This window comes from Salmo salar, unplaced genomic scaffold, assembly GCF_965601325.2.
Source record: "Salmo salar unplaced genomic scaffold, fSalSal1 ptg000566l, whole genome shotgun sequence".
NCBI lineage: Eukaryota > Metazoa > Chordata > Actinopteri > Salmoniformes > Salmonidae > Salmo > Salmo salar.
Window position 1 is genome coordinate 797,672 of NW_027675420.1, and position 20,238 is coordinate 817,909.

The window sequence follows — 20,238 nt, forward strand, 5'->3', positions numbered from 1 at the left end:
GCATCAGCTATGTAGCTAAGTGATCATAGGGTCCAGTGTACAGCAATAGATGGAACAGGGAAGCCGCGGGGTAGTCGTTGCTATGCTAGCAAGCGGGAGACACAGCGTTTAAAGTTAGCAGGCCGGGGTAAGTGGAAGCATCTGCTCCAATGTCCGGCAAAGGCCGGTTGAGGACCAGTCGCGGTGGTACGGCGGGGCGCCATGTCGACGAAGGGACCGGGCCAGATGGCGAAAGAGGTATTGTAGTTGTGGTAAATTCGTTTGCAATCCGGGTCATGTGCCTGGCTCAGGGCTAGCTTTTGGGGCTGGGTCACTCAGTGGCAGCTAGCTAGCTGTGATGATCAGGGGTAATGGTCCAGGGTTTACGGCAGGAATCCGGCGTTGTAGTGGAGAAAAACAGTCCGAGGCTGGCAGGTATTATCCAGGCTAAAAAAACGTCTGGTGCCTGAGCAGAGGGTAAAGGCCGCTAGCAGTGGCTAACAATGACTAAATAGCTAGTAGCTAATTAGCTGGCTAGCCTCTGATGAATGTTTTGGCTATAAGGTCTAAAAAAAAAAAGAGCAGAAAAATAGCAGATCCGTGTCACATTGAGTGAGGTGGGTAACCGGAAGATATATTTAATTTAAAAATAGAAAAAGAGATTGAAAAGTCAATTGGAATATATACAAAAAATACAAAAAAGAAAACGAGAGGATGATAAAAAACGTATGCACTGCTACGCCATCTTGGGGGGAAAAAACTAAGTAAACTAAGTGTTGGCGAAATTGGCCCATAACTTCACCTAACAACAACATTGACCTACTGTAGGACCCATAACTTCACCTAACAATAACATTGACCTACTGTAGGACCCATAACTTCACCTAACAACAACATAGACCTACTGTAGGACCCATAACTTCACCTAACAATAACATAGACCTACTGTAGGACCCATAACTTCACCTAACAACATAGACCTACTCTAGGACCCATAACTTCACCTAACAATAACATAGACCTACTGTAGGACCCATAACTTCACCTAACAATAACATAGACCTACAGTAGGACCCATAACTTAACCAAACAATAACATAGACCTACTGTAGGACCCATAACTTCACCTAACAATAACATAGACCTACTGTAGGACCCATAACTTCACCTAACAACAACATAACATATACAGGGTCCTACAGTAGGTCTATGTCCCTGTATTGCTACTGCTGTATGAAAGGAATTATCTCAGTGAGTTTCAGATGAACAGTACAGTGCATTCCAAATTCAATAGGCAGGCAAGTAAACAAAAACGTTTTCAAATAAAAACTATTCCAGAAAATGTCAAAGTGTATATAACGACCGTCCAAGAGACTGTCAACCAATCGCGTTCACATTGTCATGCTGTGACACGCAGTTCCTATGCTAATTCTCACCAAATCCCTTTTTAAAGTCAGGGTATGAGTCGAGAAACATTCCTATTTTCCTTGAAAGTATCGCAATTGAGAATCGATTCACATTTAGATGGAATGCTGCCAGAGCCAGTCTACCTCTGAAAATAACATACAGTCCTTGGACCTTGAGGAGTAACGGGGGCAGCAATCAGCAGTAGAAACAATAACAAAGCGTACTCCCTGCCCGTTTCAGTAAAAAGCTGAGGGATGGGGCTGGAGAAATGCAACCATCCATGATATCAACATTATAGTTTTAACCATGTTTTGAGGATATACAGTGTGTGTTAATATTTACTGACAAACATTGGAGTAATAAAAAGCTTATATTTTGGGTTCTGATGGAGTACAACAGTTGAACTAAGCTCATGAGGCATTTCTAAGTGATTTATTCAGGAAACAGATGGGTACATATCATTAATGTATAAGTCCCAAAATGGATGTAACAACTGCTGATTGCCCCTTTAAGAGAACATCTTGGGCTAATCTAATAGGAGATATTGAGGACTACAGTATTTCAGGCATTGTCATTGGATGCATTTGTTCAATTGTTAACGTTTTGTTGATGGTCCACTCTTGATGTTCTACACGTTACAGTGTAGCTTCAGCCATTCCTACAGAACAACATTAAAGTGTAGAACCCCTTTACTGCATATTGGTTCAACGACTGCAGAGACGGTACTTACTGGTGTTAAACAGATCTCCAACCTCCACTTCTTCCTCCAATGTGACACTTCTTCCTCTTTCACTCCAAAAACTGCATCCTCCTCTTTCTCTTCCGCCTCTTCTTTTACTGTAACATCCTCCTCTTTCACTCTGAACGCGTCTTCCTCTTCTTTCACTGAAACGTCTTTCTCTTCTTCTTTCACGGTAACAGCCTCACCCTCTACTTGTTTTTGTATTGTAACATCTTTCTCTTCCTCCTCCTCTTTCACTAGAGTTTCTTTCTCCATCCAGCAGACCTCCTCTTCTTTAACAGGAGGAGAGAAGCTTAGTGAACTCATGGTCGGGGATGTTAGCTAGCTAGCTAGCATTAGCGACTAGCCTTGTTCTAAGCTAACTTAGCAAACCAGCTAGCTGACAAACAACGTAAATATATAATTAAATGGGCCAACAAGTACATACGACAGAAGTGTGTTTAATACACAGCGACTAATATACACCAAAACAGTGTAAAGAGCGTGAATGTTGTAGCTATGTTTGCTAGAAAGCTACCGAGGTGTCTGACTAGCTGTTGTTGTTGAAGGAGCGTCCCGTCCACTAGATTCTACGTCACACTGGCAGCATCGCCTGAACCTAAAAGACGCACATCGCCATCTGCTGACTGGACTGGGCAACGCAGTTGAGGAACCAAATGTGTACTTTCATTTATTTCATAAAAGTTGATTATTATATTAAGTCGTTCAAAGAGAAGCATGTGTTGATTGATTCGTTTTTAATGAGTTAGAATTTAAAACAAACTTTACACCCACTACATATTTGCATTGAACCATACTTCTGACATGGATCATTTTGACCCCAGAGGCATATCTTTTATCATGGCCAAAATGTGGTTTATTCAATTCTATTAAATGTTTCATGACTTTGTCAATCAACTTGTTGTTAGTAAATCTAAATCATGGTTTAGTGTTTCTGTGTCAAAATTGACTTTTAACAAATTAAAATCCTTTGGAGTCATTTTGACTCCAGCCAAAAGCACCTTTGATAAATAGGACGTTTATTTCAAATCAAATCAAATTTTATTGGTCACATACACGTGTTTAGCAGATATTATTGCAGGTGTAGTGAAATGCTTGTGTTTCTATCTCAGACGGTGCAGTAATATGGCTGGCACTGGCTATCACTGGCTGCTGAGGGGCATTGAAACAGCATGGCTAAGGGCTACATCCCGAATGGCAACATGTTCCCTACACAGTGCACTACTTGAGAGCCCTATGGGCCATGGTCAAAAGTAGTGTACTGGTATATTTAAGCAATAAGGCCTGGGGTGGTGTGGTATATGGCCAATATACCACGGCTAAGGGCTGTTCTTATGCGTCACGCAACGCAGAGTGCTGGGACACGGCCCTTAGCCAGGGTATATTGGCCATATATCACAAATCCCGAAGGTGCCTTACTGCTATTGCAAACTGGTTACCAACGTAATTAGTGCAGTAAAAACGATCTGATATACCACGGCTGTCAGCCAATCAGCATTCAGGGCTCGAACCACCCAGTTTATAATTACATTTAGAAACAGTGTGGTGTTCATTAATTATGCCACAAGGTGGCAGCTGAAAGTCAGTGTTCAAAGATAAACTGGCTCTATGGTTACTGACACTCACTTGTCTGTAGCCTGCAGCAGCAAAAGAAACAGACAATATGTTTGCTCCTGTCTTTCAGCTCTGGTGCAATCATTCTCACTCAGAAAATATCTGACTTTGTTGACAGTAGTTCAACAAGTTACTAAGGTAATAAGGCAACACGCTATCACAGTCTCATGTTAGAATTTGACGTTCATCCATGTTTCTCAAATGTCAAATTTCGAACTTGTTCCAAGCGTTAAATTTCAAAGTGTTTAAGATTAAGTTTAGGCATTAACTCCGAATGGTTAAGATAAGGGTTAAGGTTTGGGGTTGGCTTAAAACAAAAATATCAAAAACAACTTTCTATCGCTAGATTCAAACATGCAACCTTTTGAACCAGAGCTAGATGCTTACGCCCATCCCCATCCCCTTCCACAATGCCCTACCAGTATCATGGGTGACCTGCCTGAATAAGGTACTAACCAGATTAAAGAATTAGACAGCTGACAGCCTTATATGAGACATGTGCAGTCCCTGATCTGATCACATTACAACTCATTTACTCATTTACAAGGATTTTGCTACGCTACACCCGCAGTAACATTTGCTAAATACGTGTATGCAACCAATAAAATTAGATTTAATTGAATCCAGTGGAATTTTAAAGGGAAGAAGCATCATGGATTAGATCATGTGATAAATAGATCATATATCCTGCCAGCTGTCACGCCTTGACCTTAGAGAGCCGTTTTATTTCTCTATTTGGTTAGGTCAGGGTGTGATGTGGGGTGGGCATTCTATGTTGTCTATTTCTTTCTTTTTGGCCGGGTATGTTCCTAATGAATTGAAATGTATGCATTCACTACTGTAAGTCGCTCTGGATAAGAGCGTCTGCTAAATGACTAAAATGTAAATGTAAATGTAAATGTAATATCTAACAAGTAAAATCTAACAATTTCACAACATAGACCCAATACACACACATCTAAGTATTTGAATCTAGGTTTCTCTGTAGACATGATCCATCCCACCAGAGGGTGGAGGGGCTCCTGTATCAGTGGTTTTGACCAGATAGACACCTGCAGATACACAGTATAGTGCCTCCCATGTACTCTCCTAAGATTGGACTTTTCTATATCACGTATCACATGACAGTGTATAAACTTTCATTTGATTTGATCATGTACAAAACTGCGGTAGAAAAGTAAATTATTCAGACCCCTTCACATTTTCCATATTTTGTTACGTTACAGCCTTATTCTAAAATTTAATATTTTTTCCCCCTCATCAATCTACACACAATAACCCATAATGACATCACAATACCCCATAATGACATCACAATAGCCCATAATGTCATCACAATACCCCATAATGACAAAGTGAAAACAGGTTTTTAGAGATTTTTGCAAATGTATTTACTTGTATTTACTTAGGTATGAGACTCGAAATTGAGCTCAGATGCATCCTGATTCCATTGATCATCCTTGAGATGTTTCTACAACTTGATTGGAGTCCACTTGTGGTAAATTCAATTGATTAGACATGATTTGGAAAGGCACACACCTGTCTATATAAGGTCCCACAGATTACAGTGCATGTCAGAGCAAAAACCAAGCCATGAGGTCAAGGAATTGTCCATATAGCTCTGAGACAGGATAGTGTCGAGGCACAGATCTGGGGAAAGGAACCAAAAAATATCTTCAGCATTGAAGGTCCCCTTGAACACAGTGGCCTCCATCATTCTTAAATGGAAGAAGTTTGGAACCACCAAGACTCTTCCTAGAGCTGGCCGCCTGGCCAAACTGAGAAATCGTGAGAGAAGGGCCTTGGTCAGGGAGGTGAACAAGAACCCGATGTTCACTCTGACAGAGCTCCAGAGTTCCTTTGTGGAGATGGGAGAACCTTCCAGAAGGACAACCATCTCTGCAGCACTCCACCAATCAGGCCTTAATGTAGCAATGATTAAAGTGTCAAAATGTATTTCAATGGACAATTCAGTGAACTGTTCTGTGAAAGGTGTTGGCTAGAGATGACATGCAGGAGCTCGCAGGGATTTGTAGTCTTGCATGTCGTCTACTTTGATGCTAATTAGCATTTTAGAATCCAAGAGTAAAGAGACACAAATATATTGATACAAGTATTTGTATTGATTATGGATCCCCATTAGTTCCTGTCAAGGCAGCAGCTACTCTTCCTGGGGTTTATTATGGATCCCCATTAGTTCCTGCCAAGTTAGGTCAGGGAGCGTGCCAGCCTGCCTGAACCGCCCCTGAATTAACAGGTATAAATGATGGATTATGAACTAACAGGTATAAATGATGGGTTATGAATTAACAGGTATAAATGATGGGTTATGAACTAACAGGTATAAATGATGGGTTATGAATGATGGGTTATGAACTAACAGGTATAAATGATGGGTTATGAATTAACAGGTATAAATGATGGGTTATGAATTAACAGGTATAAATGATGGGTTATGAATTAACAGGTATAAATGATGGGTTATGAATTAACAGGTATAAATGATGGGTTATGAACTAACAGGTATAAATGATGGGTTATGAATTAACAGGTATAAATGATGGGTTATGAATTAACAGGTATAAATGATGGGTTATAAATGATGGGTTATGAATTAACAGGTATACATGATGGGTTATGAATTAACACATCCCCTGCGAGCCCAGGCATTTCAATACATTCAGGATTTCTTACGGTCCATGTGCAATGTATATGATTATCTCTGTCTCTCTCTCCATCTCTTCTTTAACAAGCAGCCATGTTGTTGTCATTCCACTAGGGACCTGTTTTCAGCATTTTAAGTCTGCAGTCAATAACCAGTGCACTGGGATTATCCCTTTACACCCTTTACACATGTACTGTACTGGAATAATCCCTCTACACCCTTTACACATGTACTGCACTGGGATTATCCCTCAACACCCTTTACACATGTACTGCACTGGGATTATCCCTCTACACCATTTACACATGTACTGCACTGGAATTATCCCTTTACACCCTTTACACATGTACTGCACTGGGATTATCCCTCAACACCCTTTACACATGTACTGCACTGGGATTATCCCTCAACACCCTTTACACATGTACTGCACTGGAATTATCCCTCAACACCCTTTACACATGTACTGCACTGGAATTATCCCTTTACACCCTTTACACATGTACTGTACTGGAAATATCCCTCAACACCCTTTACACATGTACTGCACTGGGATTATCCCTCAACACCCTTTACACATGTACTGCACTGGGATTATCCCTCTACACATGTACTGCACTGGAATTATCCCTCTACACCCTTTACACATGTACTGTACTGGAAATATCCCTCAACACCCTTTACACATGTACTGCACTGGGATTATCCCTCTACACCCTTTACACATGTACTGCACTGGGATTATCCCTCTACACCCTTTACACATGTACTGCACTGGGATTATCCCTCTACACCCTTTACACATGTACTGCACTGGAATTATCCCTCAACACCCTTTACACATGTACTGCACTGGGATTATCCCTCTACACCCTCTACACATGTACTGTACTGGGATTATCCCTCTACACCCTTTACACATGTACTGCACTGGAATAATCCCTCAACACCCTTTACACATGTACTGCACTGGAATTATCCCTTTACACCCTTTACACATGTACTGTACTGGAATTATCCTTTTACACATGTACTGTACTGGAATTATCCTTTTACACATGTACTGCACTGGGATTATCCCTCTACACCCTTTACACATGTACTGTACTGGAATTATCCCTTTACAGTTAGGAGCACTCCCTTTAAGAGTGTGCTCCTAATCTCAGCTCGTTACCTGTATAAAAGACACCTGGGAGCCAGAAATCTTTCTGATTGAGAGGGGGTCAAATACTTATTTCCCTCACTAAAATGCAAATCAATTTATAACATTTTTGACATGCAATTTTCTGGATTTTTTGTTGTTGTTATTCTGTCTCTCACTGCTCAAATAAACCATTAAAATTATAGACTGATCCTTTCTTTGTCAGTGGGCAAATGTACAAAATCAGCAGGGGATCAAATACTTTTTCCCCCCACTGTACATCTACATGATGTATTGTTACACCATGTAGGAGCAGTATAGACCTAGTCTGTTCATTATATACATCTACATGATGTATTGTTACACCAAAAAAAAGGGAAATTATATTATTTTATACTAATACAATTGCTCAGAGAAAGAGATTTAGTTTAACATGTAATTCTCAAAAGGCAGGGGTCTGAATTATTGCTACCCATGTTTTCAATACTCCAGCACTCTCCCCTTGGGAGGATAATGACACTGAAATGTTTTATGAGATTAGAGAACACATTGGGTGGGATCTTAGACCCTTCCTCCATACAGAATCTCTCCATGTCCTTGATTTATTTAGTCTGTCTTATGGACTGCCCTGTTCAATTCAAACCACAGGTTTTCAATGGAGTTCAAGTCCGAAGACTGAGTTGGCCATAGAACATTTTTGATTTTGTGCCCAATTTACAGTTTCTTTGTTTTGCTGGAAGATCCCCTTATGGCCAAGTTTCAGCCTCCTAGCAGAGAGGTAACCAGGTTTTGGGCTAAAATATCCTGGTAGTGGTTAAAGTTGATTTATTTTATACATTTTTGCTCATCTTTATCAAGGGTATTAATAACTAGGTGCTTATTTTGATATCTTGTTTTTTGACTGAGTCAAACAGGGACATTGATCTGATTAACACCAGTAAATACAGTGAGTACCATCTAATAAAACAGGGACATTGATCTGATTAACACCAGTAAATACAGTGGAGTAGATGTAGAGTTTGTTTTAAATTCTCATAAAAAACGGAATTAATCAAACAGCACTTGTTGCTTTTTGTACGTGTTGATATAATATTAATATTTAATGGAGAGAAAAAAACGTTTCCCTAAACTGCTTTATAATATTATAATTCAATGAAGAATAAAAATAGTTTTCCCTCCTCAACTGCGTTTCCTCCCTCCAGACAGCAGATGGGGATATGTGTCTTTCAGGCGATGTTTCTAGTGTGACGTATAATCTAGTGGACGGAACGCTTCTTCAACAACTGCAGCCACCTCCGTAGCTCGCTAGCCGACAAAGTCGGAACATTCAAGTTCTTTAGACAATTTCGTGGTTTATTTGTCACTTTGCTTTAAACATACTTATGTGGAAACAACTAGCTACCCCATTTAATTTAATATTTACGTTGTAAGTCAACTAGCTGGCTGGTTAAGTTAGCACTAGCCTAGCTAGCTAACATCCCCGACCATGAGTTCACTAAGCTACTCTCCTCCTGCTAAAGAAGAGGTCTGCTGGACGGAGAAAGAAGCTCTCGTGAAAGAGGAGGAGGAAGAGGAGGCTGTTACAATACAAAAACAAGTAGAGGGTGAGGCTGTTACCGTGAAAAAAGAAGAGAAAGACGTTACAGTGAAAGAAGAGGAAGACGCGTTCAGAGTGAAAGAGGAGGAGGATGTTATTGTGAAAGAAAAGGAGGAAGATGCAGTTTTTGGAGTGAAAGATGAAGAGGGGGAGATTACTGTCACATTAGAGGAGGACGAAGAAGAGAAGACTGGAGAACTGATTAACACTAGTAAATACAGTGAGTACTATCTAATAAAACAGGGACATTGATCTGGTTAACACCAGTAAATACAGTGAGTACTATCTAATAAAACAGGGACATTGATCTGATTAACACCAGTAAATACAGTGAGTACTATCTAATAAAACAGGGACATTGATCTGATTAACACCAGTAAATACAGTGAGTACTATCTAATAAAACAGGGACATTGATCTGATTAACACCAGTAAATACAGTGAGTACTATCTAATAAAACAGGGACATTGATCTGATTAACACCAGTAAATACAGTGAGTACTATCTAATAAAACAGGGACATTGATCTGATTAACACCAGTAAATACAGTGAGTACTATCTAATAAAACAGGGACATTGATCTGATTAACACCAGTAAATACAGTGAGTACTATCTAATAAAACAGGGACATTGATCTGATTAACACCAGTAAATACAGTGATTACTATCTAATAAAACAGGGACATTGATCTGATTAACACCAGTAAATACAGTGAGTACTATCTTATAAAACAGGGACACAAACTCTGCAGTTGTTGAACTAATGTGTGATTTTTAAAAGGGCATTCTACACTCAAATATGTTTTTGTACTGTATGAATTGTTCATGACGTCCTCCAGGGATTTTTAAACTTTTCCTGTTGAAAAGTGATATATAAATACAGTAAAGTATAAACACACTAATGGGAAACAAATAAATGTTTTGAGCAAAATAGTGTTTTTTTTAACAACTGCAAACTAGAAGGAGTGAGTGATGTCATAGTAAGGCCTTCAAGGAGTTGGCTTGATGGGAAGTCGTGATGTCATCCAATAGGAGACTGATCTTCATGTGAATATTCATTATTCTTTTTAAAATCCTTCCTGTTCTGTCAAGTTGGTTGTTGATCATTGCTAGAAAGCTGTTTTCAAGTCTTGCTATAGACTTTCAAGATGATTTAAGTCCAAACTGTAACTAGGCCACTCAGGAACATTCAATGTCATCTTGGTAAGCTCCTCCAGTGTAGATTTGGCCTTGTGGTTTAGGTTATTGTCCTGTTAGGACAGTTTTTTGTATTCAGATCTCTGAAATGCTCTCTACCTACGTAACATTTAGTGTCTCCTTATGTTACGCTGGGGAAACAGTTTTCATGGGCACAGAAATCCTAAATCATTTCAGAGTTTACTAAATCCAATGGTTCTAACCGAGAGTCACCTTAACTTTATTGACAACACCCAAATGGATACGGTCATTAACGCAGTTCTTCAATAATTACACATCATTCTTAATACTGTAGCTGTTTAGTTACAGTCACATGTTCAACTATCATCAGCTGATCCAGGAAATCATTTTCTGAATGACAGTCACATGACAGAAGCCACAACATGCAACAACAACCAAAGTGCTTCTTCATTCATTACTCTGGTAAAGACAGTTATGCCGTTCTCCATGTTGGATCCAACATCCCTAACAAATGGATGTTTATAATGTGTTATTGTCTGGTTGATTTACAGTAGGGTCTCGTTAGTCTGTTTGGACACAGAGATACGCTCCACGTTGGATCCAACATCCCTACTTTGCTCATAATGTGTAGAGAAATGTTCCTTGATGGATAGGCTATTGTTCAACACACAGAGCTATTTTCCTATATTTGTTGTTATGGGCCCAACAGTAGGTCTATGTTGTTGTTAGGTGAAGTTATGGGTCCTACAGTAGGTCTATGTTGTTGTTAGGTGAAGTTATGGGTCCTACAGTAGGTCTATGTTGTTGTTAGGTGAAGTTATGGGTCCTACAGTAGGTCTATGTTGTTGTTAGGTGAAGTTATGGGTCCTACAGTAGGTCTATGTTGTTGTTAGGTGAAGTTATGGGTCCTACAGTAGGTCTATGTTGTTGTTAGGTGAAGTTATGGGTCCTACAGTAGGTCTATGTTGTTGTTAGGTGAAGTTATGGGTCCTACAGTAGGTCTATGTTGTTGTTAGGTGAAGTTATGGGTCCTACAGTAGGTCTATGTTGTTGTTAGGTGAAGTTATGGGTCCTACAGTAGGTCTATGTTATTGTTAGGTGAAGTTATGGGTCCAACAGTAGTTCTGTTATTGTTAGGGGAAGTTATGGGTCCTACAGTAGGTCTATGTTATTGTTATGGGTCCTAGAGGACACTATGTATGTCATGCAACAACAACCAAAGTGCTTCGTTCATTACATAGGTATGATTGTTGTTAGGTGAAGTTATGGGCCAATTTGGCAAACAGTGTACAACCCCTCATTGTCAGGCTGATGGAAAAGCCAAAGAGCATTTTACTGGTTGAAGTGTTTTTTAAGTACAAAGCGGTTGATTTGCGATGACGACACAAACATTATATTAAGCAGGAAATTCAAACAAGCCTTACAATTATAATCCAAAGTAGTGTGAAATGAACTCATAAGCAACCTGGTAATGGAGGTTACTCCCCTGAGTTTTCCCCCATTCACATTCAGAATACATTGTGAAAAACTAAAATCTTTGCTCACCATTTCAGATATACTACATCCATAACTAGTGGTTTCCTCATTACCAGATATACTACATCCATAACTAGTGGTTTCCTCATTACCAGATATACTACATCCATAACTAGTGGTTTCCTCATTACCAGATATACTACATCCATAACTAGTGGTTTCCTCATTAGCAGATATACTACATCCATAACTAGTGGTTTCCTCATTACCAGATATACTACATCCATAACTAGTGGTTTCCTCATTAGCAGATATACTACATCCATAACTAGTGGTTTCCTCATTACCAGATATACTACATCCATAACTAGTGGTTTCCTCATTACCAGATATACTACATCCATAACTAGTGGTTTCCTCATTACCAGATATACTACATCCATAACTAGTGGTTTCCTCATTACCAGATATACTACATCCATAACTAGTGGTTTCCTCATTACCAGATATACTACATCCATAACTAGTGGTTTCCTCATTACCAGATATACTACATCCATAACTAGTGATTTCCTCATTACCAGATATACTACATCCATAACTAGTGGTTTCCTCATTACCAGATATACTACATCCATAACTAGTGGTTTCCTCATTACCAGATATACTACATCCATAACTAGTGGTTTCCTCATTACCAGATATTCTACATCCATAACTAGTGGTTTCCTCATTACTAGATATACTACATCCATAACTAGTGGTTTCCTCATTACCAGATATACTACATCCATAACTAGCGGTTTCCTCATTAGCAGGGAGGAGTTTATGCAATCAAATTGTGTGTGCATCGCCCTCGTGCCGCAATTTTAGCAAATACAGAAAGGGGCCTATATTGGAGACCAAAAGTCGTCTGGCACACTGCTTCGAGTTTCAATAACTTTATCTTATTTCTAGCCTACCATCATCGATTTTACTACTAATGTGAAAACAAGACAAAATATGACTATTCTAGCTCATTTTAAGGCAAATATCAAATAATTTTAACATTCATTACAGACGTCAATTGTTGTCCAACATCATGGCTCCGCTGTTGGCATCACCTTTTACAGTGGATTACCGCTGTTGTGGGCCTTTAACCATCTGTCTGTCTTTGTTGTTCACACAGGAGAGAGGCGGGACAGTTGTGGATCCTCTGGGGAGTCTCAACAACATCTTGATGCTGAAGAGGCAGAGAAGAGTCTCTCCAGATCAGAACACCTCAATAAACACCTGCAGAGAACCACAGGGAAAACATCTCACTGCTGCTCTGACTGTGGGAAGAGGTTCACCTCCTCAGGCATTAAAATTCATCAGAGAATCCACACAGGAGAGAGACCTTATAGCTGTACTCAATGTGGGAAGAGTTTTGTTCAATCTACATCTCTGACAGTGCACCAGAGAATACACACAGGAGAGAAACCTTATATCTGTGGTCAATGTGGGAAGGGTTTTGCTGCATCTAGCAATATTACTCTACACCAGAAAATACACACAGGAGAGAAACCGTATAGCTGTGGTCAATGTGGGAAGGGTTTTGCAGCATCTACCTATCTTACTCTACACCAGAGAGAAATCTTATAGCTGTGGTCAATGTGGGAAGAGTTTTAGTCAATCTGGCCATCTGACAGTGCACCAGAGAATACACACAGGAGAGAAATCTTATAGCTGTAATCAATGTGGGAAGAGTTTTACTACATCTGGCCAGCTGACTTTACACCAGAGAACGCACACAGGAGAGAAACCTTATAGCTGTGATCAATGTGGGAAGAGTTTTACTAGATCTGACCATCTGACTTTACACCAGAGAACGCACACAGGAGAGAAACCATATAGCTGTTGTCAATGTGGGAAGGGTTTTGCAGCATCTACCTATCTTACTCTACACCAGAGAATACACACAGGAGAGAAATCTTATAGCTGTGGTCAATGTGGGAAGAGTTTTAGTCAATCTAGCTATCTGACAGTGCACCAGAGAATACACACAGGAGAGAAATCTTATAGCTGTAATCAATGTGGGAAGAGTTTTACTAGATCTGACCATCTGACTTTACATCAGAGAACGCACACAGGAGAGAAACTATATAGCAGTGGTCAGTGTGGGAAGAGTTTTACTGAGTCTGGTGGTCTGACTAAACACCAGAGAACACACACAGGAGAGAAACCTCATACCTGTGACCAGAGATAATCTGATAAAAAAATCTCTGATCAAATATCAGAAAATACATACATGAAGAAGTTGTTTCATGATATCAATGAATTAATGTCACAATGTAGAAAGTTTTAACATTGTAGAAGGAGTATTTTAATGATGTCACAATGTAGAACCCTAAACGTTTGTCCCCTGTTCTATTGATTTCAACATGATATGGATATTAGCCTCAGGGGGAAATCCAGGCTCCGAATTGGAAGAGTTACTATTTATGTGATTTAACAAAAAATGACTAACAAAAAAAGAGTTGTGTTACACTTACCACGTTGGTGACCCACTTGAATCAAAATGCAACACTTCAAAATGTAGCTAGCAGCTTTCTACAAGTTGTCCTCTGACCAGGGATGTACACATTACTCCCAGATTCCATGTGGTTTTTCAGCTGTTCGTTTTAACAGGATGTGCAACCTCATGTCCCTCCTCTTGCATAATTGATTTCAACATGATATCGATGAGTGATGACAAATAAGTTCCTTTGTTTAGCGACCCCTACATTTAAATGCATCACTCCAAAATGTAGCTGACTGTCTTCTGCAGGTTGTCCTCTAATCAGTGAGGTAAAATATATCTCCCATTTCCATGTGTTTTTTTAGTTGTGTTAGTTTCAACATCATGTACAACCTGATTTCACCCCTAATTGATATCAGTGATTTATTGCTACTTGTCAAAACAACAGCTGTTTTGGTGCTTGTGCAGTTTATAAGGTGCTTGTTTTAAAAATTACAAGTAATATGATTATTGTGGCAGATGTTTGTGTATATAGCACATTTTATGTTTAGGTTTTCAATTTATCACAAACTGTTTCTGCTTATTGGTTATTGATTTGGACACGTTAAAACTGTGTTTTGACATCGGGGCTATCCCACCTAGCAACATGTAATTGAAAAGAAGACTATGCCCCGTTTTTTCAGTGACTTGAAAAAAACTTCATTTCAACTTTAGTTGCAGGTAGCCTAGTGGTTAGAGCGTTGGGCCGTCATTGTAAATCAGAATTTGTTAATAACTGACTTATTGACAATTATTGCCTACCGGGGAACAGAGGGTTAACTGCCATGTTCAGGTGCAGAACGACAGATTTACCTTGTCAGCTCGCGATTCAATCCAGCAACCTTTCGGTTACTGTTAAATGAAGGTTAAAATAAAGAAATAAATACACATGGACGCAGTATAATCATTTGGTCTGTAATCAATTTTATTAACAATCCTACATCAATCCAGTATTTCTTCACAACATTCAAGCGTTAATTGTCTTTATTCCACTACTGAAGAATCATGTCTCACATCACCTCATATTTCAAACATTCAGCCTGACAAAATATACGTTTTATTATTCCATGCCTCACCATTAAGTTAATTATTGCCAATACATATTAACCAAGGGGTGTACATTTGATCACAATTTATTTGGACTTTTTCCATATTGGAGATGAGTTTTGTTTGGGCTCGTTCCAAGTGGACCAGAGTTCTAGAAGCTAGTGAGTTTTAGGAAGACGAGAGTTCTAGAAGCTAGTGAGTTTTAGGAAGACGAGAGTTCTAGAAGCTAGTGAGTTTTAGGAAGACGAGAGTTCTAGAAGCTAGTGAGTTTTAGGAAGACGAGAGTTCTAGAAGCTAGTGAGTTTTAGGATTCTATAGAAAGAAGAGAAAAAGGAGAAAAAAATATTTCAATTGTATATTATTATTTAGAAATACGTGTGTTTTTCTTGTTTTTAATTGTTGACAGGAGGTGAAGCATTTTAGTTGATTTTAATATGAAATGGAAGTTGTTTTCTGTTGGTGGTGAGCAAACTTGTCCAACAAAAATATAGGATATATTTGTTGTCTTAAGGTGTTACAGGCTTTGGTTTTTCCATTTATGTTTTGAGGTTGGACTTTAGCTCGTTAGCACGTATGGCCCGTTAGCACGTCTAGCTCGTTAGCACGTCTGGCTCGTTAGCACGTCTAGCTCCGTCAGCGCGTCTAGCTCGTTAGCGGGTCTAGCTCGTTAGCACGTCTAGCTCGTCAGCACGTCTAGCTCGTTAGCACGTCTAGCCCGTTAGCCCGTCTAGCTCCGTCAGCACGTCTAGCTCGTTAGCACGTAGGACGCACTGATTGGTGTCACCTCGTTAGTCAGTATGTGTTCCACCTGTGCTGGCTTGTCCATCTCGTTAGTGGGAAGGTGTTTCACCTGAGCTGGTCCAGGTTCTATTTAAGAGTGTCTGGCCCAGTGCTCCAGTTGTCTTGATACATGTGGAGAGTCAACACCTTTAGTTGCTCCACCTTTTTGGTTTACTTCCTGTCTTTAAGTTTGGTGTGGGTTTTTATGTTGTTTTCCTCTTCTTGGGCAGATTTAGTGGGTCTCATGGTGGGTGTCTTTTAGGTCCCAGTTGTTGTTACTAGTCAACTTTCAGTGGACACCCCCATAGTGTCTTTCAGAACCCCTCCTAAAAAACAAGTTATATTTTGGGTTGGATGTTGCATCCAATTAATATTTTAGTCAATGTCATTTCCTTAGAATGTTCATTAGTCTTTCAGTTGTTAGTCTTCTGTTTGTTGTGTTCTAAATATTTTCATTTTTATTTATTTTTTCCTGTGAAGCCATTGTGTTGCATAAAACTTAATTTGATTTCAACAAATGAACCCAATGACTGACCAATCAACAAACTCTTGGTCCCTCTTAGTATGAAAAACAGTATCAATCCCACTTTTCCAGCCTGCTGAAGGCGTGGTGGAGTGGTAAACACCACCCCCGGCTCTACCAGGGGCTTGAGGTGGTCTCCCACAGCTCTGCTTATGTCATGTTCTGTGGCCTTGCTGTTCCATTTCTTGACTGCCCCTGCAACACAGAAACACATTTAGTCATATTATATAAAACACAGAGCCGGTTTCACATAGAAGGCTTAAGCTTAGTCCCAGACTAAAATGCTTGTTTGAGCTGTCTTAACTCAAAGCGACTTGCACAGACTTATCTTAAAATAGTCGTAGATTTAGACTGTTCTGGACAAATCAAAGGCGATTGCAAGAGGGAGGATTAGAGCTACTCCAGGACTAAATGGAAGATTAAATGAATCTTTCAAAGAGGCAGGTTTAACTTCTACTTAGTGCTGTTTGTGAGGGAGCCTGGATGATGTGGAATGTCTAAATGAAGACCAACATGCACTACAGAGGCCAGCCACACCAGTACCTGTGGATAGGAGTAATCCATTACATTACTTTGAGGCCGCTTTCGTATGTACAAAGAAAATGCATTGGAGCACTGGGCCAGAAACTCTTAAATAGAACCTGGACCAGCTCAGGTGAAACACCTTCCCACATATCTCTGCTTGAGCCTAGACTTTCCTCTCTGTCTCAAAGAGGAAGGCCTTCACCCAATTCTCTCCAAGTTCTGATCACTGTGAGGTTTTTGGCATCTGGAATCTTTCATTGTGAAACTGGTGATTTGTGTCGGTGCCAGTGAAGCAACTGTGTGTTTAATAGTTCACAAAGTCTGCAGGAGGAGTCTTTACATCTAGTTTCCTGATGCTGCTGGCCAAGCCAACTATAAAGTCTGCAGGAGGAGTCTTTACATCTAGTTTCCTGATGCTGCTGGCCAAGCCAACTATAAAGTCTGCAGGAGGAGTCTTTACATCTAGTTTCCTGATGCTGCTGGCCAAGCCAACTATAAAGTCTGCAGGAGGAGTCTTTACATCTAGTTTCCTGATGCTGCTGGCCAAGCCAACTATAAAGTCTGCAGGAGGAGTCTTTACATCTAGTTTCCTGATGCTCCTGGCCAAGCCAACTATAAAGTCTGCAGTAGGAGTCTTTACATCTAGTTTCCTGATGCTGCTGGCCAAGCCAACTATAAAGTCTGCAGGAGGAGTCTTTACATCTAGTTTCCTGATGCTGCTGGCCAAGCCAACTATAAAGTCTGCAGGAGGAGTCTTTACATCTAGTTTCCTGATGCTGCTGGTCAAGCCAACTATAAAGTCTGCAGGAGGAGTCTTTACATCTAGTTTCCTGATGCTGCTGGCCAAGCCAACTATAAAGTCTGCAGGAGGAGTCTTTACATCTAGTTTCCTGATGCTGCTGGCCAAGCCAACTATAAAGTCTGCAGGAGGAGTCTTTACATCTAGTTTCCTGATGCTGCTGGCCAAGCCAACTATAAAGTCTGCAGGAGGAGTCTTTACATCTAGTTTCCTGATGCTGCTGGCCAAGCCAACTATAAAGGGCAATATGAATATCTGAATGTGGGCAGTTCCCAGGAGTGATTGGCTGGTTAGATGGATGTCATGTTCCCATCAAGTTTCCATCAACTCCTGATACTGAGGAGTACCGTAACCATAACAACTGGTTTACCATCAACTCCTGATGCTGAGGGGTACCGTAACCATAACAACTGGTTTACCATCAACTCCTGATGCTGAGGAGTACCGTAACCATAACAACTGGTTTACCATCAACTCCTGATGCTGAGGAGTACCGTAACCATAACAACTGGTTTACCATCAACTCCTGATGATGAGGAGTACCGTAACCATAACAACTGGTTTACCATCAACTCCTGATGCTGAGGAGTACCGTAACCATAACAACTGGTTTACCATCAACTCCTGATGCTGAGGAGTACCGTAACCATAACAACTGGTTTACCATCAACTCCTGATGCTGAGGAGTACCGTAACCATAACAACTGGTTTACCATCAACTCCTGATGCTGAGGAGTACCGTAACCATAACAACTGGTTTACCATCAACTCCTGATGCTGAGGAGTACCGTAACCATAACAACTGGTTTACCATCAACTCCTGATGCTGAGGAGTACCGTAACCATAACAACTGGTCAACCATCAATGTTCAGGGTGGATGAACTCCTAATTTATAGTTCTCAAACATTGTTGCCCGTTGGAAAGGTGCAACTCAGGATGGAAGGATTTCCCTCAACTCTTCATTGGTCTCAGTTTCAGAGAGGACAACATAGTGGACAACTACCTGGTGACAGTGGATATTAGGGTGAGAAACATGGTCTACTAATAGTTACTACATAGTAACATGGTCTACTAATAGTTACTACATAGTAACATGGTCTACTAATAGTTACTACATAGTAATATGGTCTACTAATAGTTACAACATAGTAACATGGTCTAGTAATATGGTCTACTAATAGTTACTACATAGTAACATGGTCTACTAATAGTTACTACATAGTAACATGGTCTACTAATAGTTACTACATAGTAATATGGTCTACTAATAGTTACAACATAGTAACATGGTCTAGTAATATGGTCTACTAATAGTTACTACATAGTAATATGGTCTACTAATAGTTACTACATAGTAATATGGTCTACTAACAGTTACTACATAGTAATATGGTCTACTAATAGTTACTACATAGTAATATGGTCTACTAATAGTTACTACATAGTAATATGGTCTACTAATAGTTACTACATAGTAACATGGTCTACTAATAGTTACTACATAGTAACATGGTCTACTACTAGTTACTACATAGTAATATGGTTTACTAATAGTTACTACGTAGTAATATGGTCTACTAATAGTTACTACATAGTAACATGGTCTACTAATAGTTACTACATAGTAACATGGTCTACTAATAGTTACTACATAGTAATATGGTTTACTAATAGTTACTACATAGTAATATGGTCTACTAATAGTTACTACATAGTAACATGGTCTACTAATAGTTACTACATAGTAACATGGTCTACATTACTACATATTAACATGGTCTACTAATAGTTACTACATAGTAACATGGTCTACATTACTACATAGTAACATGGTCTACTAATAGTTACTACATAGTAACATGGTCTACATTACTACATAGTAACATGGTCTACTAATAGTTACTACATAGTAACATGGTCTACATTACTACATAGTAATATGGTCTACTAATAGTTACTACATAGTAATATGGTCTACTAATAGTTACTACATAGTAACATGGTCTACATTACTACATAGTAATATGGTCTACTAATAGTTACTACATAGTAACATGGTCTACATTACTACATAGTAATATGGTCTACTAATAGTTACTACATAGTAATATGGTCTACTAATAGTTACTACATAGTAACATGGTCTACATTACTACATAGTAATATGGTCTACTAATAGTTACTACATAGTAACATGGTCTACATTACTACATAGTAATATGGTCTACTAATAGTTACTACATAGTAACATGGTCTACATTAC

General features: G+C 39.5%; 1 protein-coding gene across 1 annotated transcript; it reads left to right on the plus strand.

The window, feature by feature from the left end:
• Positions 1–201: 201 nt before the first annotated feature.
• LOC145876297 (uncharacterized) lies at positions 202–15,204 on the plus strand. Its single transcript, XM_082972088.1, has 2 exons — positions 202–237; positions 13,215–15,204. The coding sequence occupies exons 1-2, from the start codon at positions 202–204 to the stop codon at positions 14,007–14,009; spliced, it is 831 nt and encodes a 276-aa protein (XP_082828214.1). The 3' UTR covers positions 14,010–15,204.
• Positions 15,205–20,238: the final 5,034 nt, after the last annotated feature.

What these genes read in the sequence shown, in the direction of transcription:
- LOC145876297 (XM_082972088.1), top strand. Translation starts at nt 202, where the DNA reads ATGTCGACGAAGGGACCGGGCCAGATGGCGAAAGAG. An exon ending in CGGGCCAGATGGCGAAAGAG is followed by an intron (nt 238 to 13,214) that starts GTATTGTAGTTG and finishes CATCTCTGACAG; the next exon opens with TGCACCAGAGAATACACACA.